Source organism: Cannabis sativa, chromosome 5 (assembly GCF_029168945.1).
Source record: "Cannabis sativa cultivar Pink pepper isolate KNU-18-1 chromosome 5, ASM2916894v1, whole genome shotgun sequence".
Taxonomy (NCBI): Eukaryota; Viridiplantae; Streptophyta; class Magnoliopsida; order Rosales; family Cannabaceae; genus Cannabis; species Cannabis sativa.
The window spans coordinates 75,484,022-75,492,162 of record NC_083605.1 but is presented as its reverse complement, the minus strand read 5'-3'; the positions used below and the strand labels follow the sequence as shown (position 1 = coordinate 75,492,162).

The 8,141-nt window shown below is 26.3% G+C and overlaps 1 protein-coding gene across 1 annotated transcript; it reads right to left on the bottom strand.

The window, feature by feature from the left end:
• Positions 1-3,016: 3,016 nt before the first annotated feature.
• Positions 3,017-7,030, bottom strand: LOC115717064 (bidirectional sugar transporter SWEET4). Its single transcript, XM_030646002.2, has 5 exons — positions 6,447-7,030; positions 6,224-6,260; positions 4,362-4,740; positions 3,770-3,889; positions 3,017-3,387 (listed from the first exon to the last, which is right to left on the bottom strand). Exons 1-5 carry the CDS (start codon positions 6,487-6,489, stop codon positions 3,202-3,204), a joined length of 765 nt encoding a protein of 254 aa, XP_030501862.2. The 5' UTR covers positions 6,490-7,030; the 3' UTR covers positions 3,017-3,201.
• Between the last annotated feature and the right edge of the window lie 1,111 nt (positions 7,031-8,141).

Sequence of the window (8,141 nt, the reverse complement as noted above, 5' to 3'; positions counted from 1 at the left end):
GTACATCCAACATCCAATCGAACTAATTTGTATTTTTATTTAGTTTGGATGAGTAATTAGATTTTATATTATTATACGTCAAATGTATATATAAAAATTAACATTAATTTTTTTTATTTTATTTTTGGATTTGATGGATCCAGTCCAATCCAATGCATAATGGACCTAAAATATATCCGATCCGATTCAAGAAAATACTAGGTCTAAAATATTGGATAAAAACCTAAATTAAACTAATAAATATATATGAAATACATATAATGGATAGAACCGATCCAATCCAACATCCAATAGATGTTGGATAGATTGGATGACTGAAATTGATTAGATCGGATCGGATCGGTGGTAAAATTTAACTTCCATATATAATTAGATCGGATCTGAATAAGCTTAAAAATATTGGATGTGATTCAATAAACACTGCATATAGTAGTCCCTTAAGTGTTTCTTTATTTCTTCATTAAGGAAATCATAATTCTTGATTTATTATTAATTTCTGATCATATTAGTTTTGTCAAATGAAAATATGTGCTTTTCAAATTATTTCTACATAATTAATAATATAGTACGTATAACTATATATACATACGTAATCTAGGAGAACCGACACTAAATCATATATATTATTATATATAACCAAGTCTTTGAAGCATTATAAGAAATATTAATTAATTAATTCATCAAAAATAATAATATTACTGGTATAATATTAATAATAATAATTTTGAAGGAGTGCCCGCTTATTTAGAACCAAAATATTATTATTATTATTATTATAAATAAGGATTAATTAATGAATCCAAATTAAGGGGTACTTTCATGATATGATCACATTAATTAACTATAAATATTTATTTATTTTATATAGTTTTTCATAAATATTAATATATAATTTTCCAAGTTTAATCTCCCAGCCTCCTCTAAATATATGATAATTGTTATTAGACATCATATTCTATAAGTAGCGTTTCCACATAATTAATTAACGATAATTATAATTTTTTTTTTTTTAAGTTATATATATGACACCGAGTAGAGTGTTAGATACTAGTAATACTTTTTAATAATTATACCCAAACATATTTATAATATATTGCATGAAAACTTGGGTTATATATAAATATATTTTTATATGTATAACAATATAAAAATAAATATAGTTCATGTACTTATAAGTTACAGCTAATTAATCAAATTAATTACTACAATATATATATATATATACCATGAAATATATATATGGAAATCAACAACGTGTTGACTAGTCAAATAAATGTACGTATACGCGTACGTACGTGCATGGCTCACATTCATGCATAATTTATATAAGAAGTTATAATAACATATTAATTCATCTCGTAAATTAAGGTGAAGAAATAAATTACATATACTAAGGTAGATAATTATTAGTCATTATGTAACGATCTCTCTTATAATATTAAACTTAGAAAAAAAAATATTTATATATCCAGTTTTTTCTGGCTTTATTGATAATTAATTAAGACACAATATATATACGTACGTTATATCAACAATATTATTAATTTTAATTATCTATTTATTATTACTATATATTTTAATATTCACGTAATTTTTATTTATTTTTTTCATTTATCATTAATTAAAATTTATGGGGAGATCAGGGTGTGTATGTCGGTGATTTTATATATTTAATTACAATTTGGTGGCCATATATGATCATGTGTTGAAGCATTTTCTAATTAATTATAATTATTAATTAAAACAATTATAATTAAAGTGATGAACACAAATAACTTTGGCACATGGGCGTGGGTGCTTATAACTTATTTACTTCTTCTTCTTCTTTTTTCTATTTTTATTAAGAACATAGTTATGAAACCCTAAAATTATATGAAACAAACACTACTTTAATTTGGGAGCCAATATGTTAAGTCTATATATATATATACATATGATTATTTTATGATATAATAAATAAGATGATTTATTTTAAAGAAAGTACATAATTGTATATAAGAAAAGAGAATACATCATATGATAATATATAATTATATTTATTAAAAAAATGATACGTACTAATAACATTGGGATTGTTGCCAAAATTACAAAATGGGTAAAGTCATCCTAAAAATGGGGTTCTAAAATGATCATTTAAATTTGACTTAAATTTATTGCATCCATGTTCAAATTTCTCCTCCTTCACTTACATGCATTAATTGTATCCCCCTTATACTAATCAAAAACATTAAGCACCTTTACTACCTAACACTATTTGTTAATAATACACTATTAAAGTTAATACATTAAATTATGTAAGATCTGATATTTAATTATATTGATAACAATATGATATATTGATATATACTAAGAAGAATATATACTACTTGTGTAACTATATGAGAAATAGTAAAAGGCATTAGTATTGACGAGCACCCACCATGTCATATATTGGTACAATTAAGTATTATTAGATCCTATATATAGCTTAAGGTAATAATTTTTAGAAAAAAATGTTAACCAATCTTAAAGCGCTACCTCTAACGGTATCATTAGTTGCCCAATAATATATATTATTATTGCCAACACTTTACATAACTCTTCTAGATCTCTCTACATGTATTTATGAATATATTATATATCTTTAGAGAAATTCAAGCATATATTCAATGTAAAGCCAAATTTGAAAGAATAATAGATAAGAGTATCTATTCAATAATAATCAAAAGAATAGATGAGTATTCGAGAGGCCCATACTGTCCCATAATGCACCTAAAAAATCTAAAGTCTTAAAAATACCATTTTAATTTACATAAATGGAAAGTACCTATTTTCCATAGAGTACCAATCATCCTAATTCTTTCCATAAAATTAATTTATTAAAAAGAAAACTAAATAATAATATAATGGTTGATTTTGAGAGGAAATAAAGTTAAGTGAATTTATTTATATCTTCCAAACAAATTAATTAAGCAAAGTCATTACAAATCATTTTTTGAAATTTAAACAATATATTAAGCATACGTATTCTTCCATATTTTTTTTCAATTATATTTGAACTTTTATTTACTAGTTATTTTTATTGAAATTTTCTTAATTAACTATTTATTAATCAATATTTTAGTAATTTTATGATTTTTTTGTTCTAGTATTACAATAATTATAAATTTCGAAGCTTACTTATGTAGTAAAGAAAGATCTCCTAAAATGGGCCACCCATTATTAAAGGGCAATAGTACTGGGCTTATTGGGCTTTTCTTCTACTTCATGTACTCCACACACAACCACCTTTGACAAATCAACCTCTTTCTCTTTCCTTGCTGCTATAATTCTCTTTGTAGACTTGTAGAACAAACCATAAATTATCAACTGGGCCAGCCCAAACATTAAGCCCAGCCCATTGGGTATCTGCAATTGCAAGATTCATCATTTAACAAAAAATGACTGAAATGAAACATGATGAGTTGGGTTTGTTAAGGTAAACAATTTTCATTAAATAATTTTTTATTGAAAAAGATCATATTTGGACTTTGTAATTTGTATATTATTCATTCCGTCTATATTTATTAAATGATAATTCAGACTCTGTGTTGCAAAAAATCCAATATATGTATATAATAATATTTGGAAATTTCTCTTCTTAACCCTAACCCTATCAATTGTGGCCCACAACTAATCTAATTATAATCTTACAAAAAGTTTGACCAAAATTGGGTTTAGTATATCGTTATATGAATAATCAATTGGTAACTTCTGTAAAACACAGACGAAATGTGAATTCGATAAATACCATAATTATGGGATCGAACCGAATAAGAGCATAAGCAATCCAAACAGAGCTATTGACAACAGTGGCAAGAGAAAAGAAGAAGGGCATGTATTCCACACTTTTTGTCTTAATCACCAATTTCTGCATTGTTCATTTGATCATCATAATTAAATTATGAAAAACAACAAAAGCATATAATAATGACTAAATTAGGATCATTGTCATTTTCATTTAAAAAGACGAATGTTGGTTGTCTTAAATATCAAATATTTTAATATAAAATAGAAATACAAGATTTAATACTAAAATACACCAATTATTATAAAATGTGTAATTTTCACATAAACAATCTAGAGCGGTCATTTTTTATTGATAATTATTGTAATAAAAATTCCATGTTCGAAAATTGAAAAATACCTATTTTTTCACTTATTTGAAAGAAAATTGTAATGATATATACATAAGATGCATAAAAAAAAATGGCAAAATTATAGTAACTTGTAACCAACATTAATTATCTTCTCTAACTTTCTTTTTAAAAATACCATATTTTTTACTAAACATATGAGGTAAATTCTCTTCATATATAAAAGATTAGAAAAAGGATACTAACCATGATGGCCAAAGGTGAAGAATACATCAAAATATTGAAGAAGACACAAACAATGCCTATAATGAGTGACCTCTTAGCATGAGTATGAGCAAGGTTTAAAGCCAAAAATGCTAGAAGAGAAGTGAAAATTAGCTCCAAAATAAGGACCACAAGTACTTTTAGCCTTGCTTTCTTGTCTGAGAAAATAAAGAAGATTAAGATGAAACAAGACTCGATGACAATCCCAATTCCATTGATAGTCAACACTAAAAGACTTCCTGGCTGCACCATTGGGAGCCCATATAGGCCCCATAACATGCAGTTCAATAGGGTTGCAAGGTATGGTATTGCTGAGTAATGTTCTACTCTACCTTTTCTCCATATATCAATCATTGTTGGCCTGCATCAAAATTACCCATTAATATATAGAGAGAAAATTAGAATCCAACTTTTAGCATCCAATCTAATTGTAATTGAATATCCAGCTTTTTGTAATTAGATTGGATTGGATCTGTTCGGTTCAATTAGATTAGATTGGATGATACCTAGGCCTAATAGATACTCATGTATTATACAAAGAAAAATACTCACATATAATATAAAAAGTATTGTTATTGGACACTAGTTGTGCCCAAGTCTTTTTATAGGTGTCATTTTGCAATTGGTTAGCGATATTACTTGAAAGTTATTGTCTTAAGTTATATGAGATCCGATATTTAATTACACCAAGAGCAATATAACATCCAGGAAGATCTTTTAGCATTTCTCTAATATATACCTAGATAAAACTAACTAACTGTGAGTTATAATGGTTAGTACTCGAGCTGAACCAAAAGTTATTTATAGCCAAGTCTTAGAGTCATTTTGTAACACAATCCTAGAATTTAGTGAGGGAAACAGGGAGAGTTTAAAGAGAAAAGAAGAGAGACAAGGAGGGATGTTAACAGGGTCGATCCTAAAATTTTAGGCCTTTATTTAGAAAAAAATGTGATATTATTCAACATCAATAAGAAAAATATAATTTAAAAGAAAAAAAAAATTGGGCCTCTGGACTAGGTAGGCCCTAGGCACAAGTCTAGTGCACCTATATGCTTAGGACTAGCCTAGATGTTAATGACATGGTGTGCGCCTGATTAATATTGTTACAACTGAGTTCATATTGTAAAGAAACTTTGCTTTTCGAGTGTCTTGTACAACACACTCTGTACTGTGTTCTCTCTAATTCTTTCAACTCAAATAAAGATCTCAAGTCCTTGTAGTTGTTTTTGATGGAAGAGTAAATAAGAGTGATTCATCATCTCTTATTCGAACCTCGTAATTGTTTTGTTTATTATTATTTTTATTATTTTTTGTTTTTAATTGGTCATTTAACTTGTTTACTTGTTTATGTTTTGATTTCTTTGTTGAGTTTTGTTCTTTAATAGTTGTGTTTCACAAGTACATATGTATTTTTAATTAATTAGACTTATTATTTTGAATTATTAGAATTGAATAATATTGAGTTCTATCTAAAAACCAAAACTAACATAATGTAAATGTAAGTAATCATATTCTCATTAATCAATATATCAAAATTTATATTCTCTATAATATACGATCTTGCTGTGAATTCACGTAAATTATAGATTAATTAATTAACTTATTTGTATATATTTACACATAGAATTTTGAAGTTTATATTTATTTACCGTAAGTGTGAAAAATTATTCAAGACATAATTTTTTTCTTTTCTTCTTATGTTAATATTATAATATTTTTTAACATTTATGTATTTTTAATCAAAGAAATTAATAATCTGTCTTCGTTTGTTTATGAATATATCAAAATGAAGCAGAAAGTTACAATAAAATAATTAAATTAGTTAATTATTTTATTAAGCTTACATTGGGGACAAGAAGAAGATAAGTGCAATGATGTTTCCTGCAAATTAATATAAACATATAAACTTAATTAATATTAATTATCAGCTTAATTAACTATAAATTATTACTAATTAAAACCAAATTAAGTGTAAAAGTAGTAGAGTTTATATTATATATATATATATTTATTATATAACATGCAAAATATATATTAATAGATGAATTAATAATAAGTTATACCAACCTAATATACCAACAAAAGTTCGAGCAGCATCAGCAGAAACCATTATTGAAATTTGAAAGATTATTAAGAATACTCAGAAAAATTATTAGGTGATTAATATGCAACTTATTAAGAGCCCAAAATATTGAATTAGGGTTTTATATTGATTATAGTACTTGATGTATATATAAATGGAAATTATGTAGTGTAATTTAAGAATGTAGAAAGTGGAAAAAGAATAATAAGATATATGAAAGTAGTTCCACTTAATTAGTATTGGGCCTCCCATATTAGAGAGAACAAATGCCCAAAATATAAGATTAATTTGACTTAAAGACTAGCTAGTATCTATATGGAAAAAACTTGACTATATTGATTAGCTATGTCAATATAATCATCATGATTGAGTATTATTCTAATTTCTTTTAATTGATTAGGATATATAAAGAAGCAACCACTACTAGTCTACTACTAGCTAGAAAGAAAAAGAAAAAGAAAAAGAAAGAAGAAGAAGAAGAAGAAGAAGAAGAAGAAGAAGTAGAGAGGAATAGAAAAAGATCTTAATTCACATAAAATTTGGTTACGTACGTTATATTCTTAATTTGGAATGCATGCATATAATTGTTTATTTTGTCGAATATAAAAATATGTAGAAATGAAATAATAAGGCACTATAAGAAATGTCACTTTTACCAGCACAATTCTTTATTGTGCTGGTAAAGGTAACTTTTACCAGCGCATTTCGCAAACTGCACTGGCAAAGATGTCAAAGTTTTACCAGCGTACATTTGCAGTGGCTAAAATCTAACTTTGACCAGCGCATTTACGTGCTGGGAAAAGTTATTTTTGCCAGCACTTTTCATTTTATACTGGCAAAAGTTCTAGTACCAACATTGATTTGCCAACCCCCTTTTGCCAACACATCACAAGTAAATTCTCTTTTACCAGCGCAATACCAACTTTTTCTAGCACAAAAATGTATTGGCAAAAGTGACATTTCTTGTAGTAGTGATGGTACTATTATTAGTAGTTATAAATCATTTTTAAGAATTATCATCATCTATATTGTGGACATTGTCCCACATAAAATAAATGGTAAAGTATTGAGTCGTATATAAGAATATATGCTACTCTACTTGTAACGTCTCCCTATTCATGGATTGATTGGTACTACCTATGTCAACAAGGTGCATCTTGTTTTTCTGGTAGCCCATCACGAAAGAACTCCACGGTTAAGCGTGCTTGACCTAGGGTAATTTCAGGATGGGTGACATCCCCCGTTCATGGATTGATGTACTCGTGTATATAAGAGTCATCATTCTGTGGGTGTAAGGGCCCAATTGAGGCTTGAAGCGGAGACGTTACATCACTTATTATCAATTGATTTTAAGATAAAACCCCATAAATCTCAACAATGTATATATATAGATATTTTTAATATTTTCGTTATATACATATATAAGTTGCAACTTCATTTTTTTTTTATTATACATGACAATATATGATATAGTTACATGAAATTCTAAAAAAATTCAAACAACAATTATTAATTAATGCTTTGAAGGTTCTAGACATGTATGGAAAGATAAAGGAGTTACTATAATTTTTTTTTTTTTTTAACTTTTATAGTCTCAGCAAAAAAAGTAAAATAGTTGAGACTAATTATAAATCATCATTCTTATACTGTAACTAAAAAATTCGTGGCTAAAAGTATTA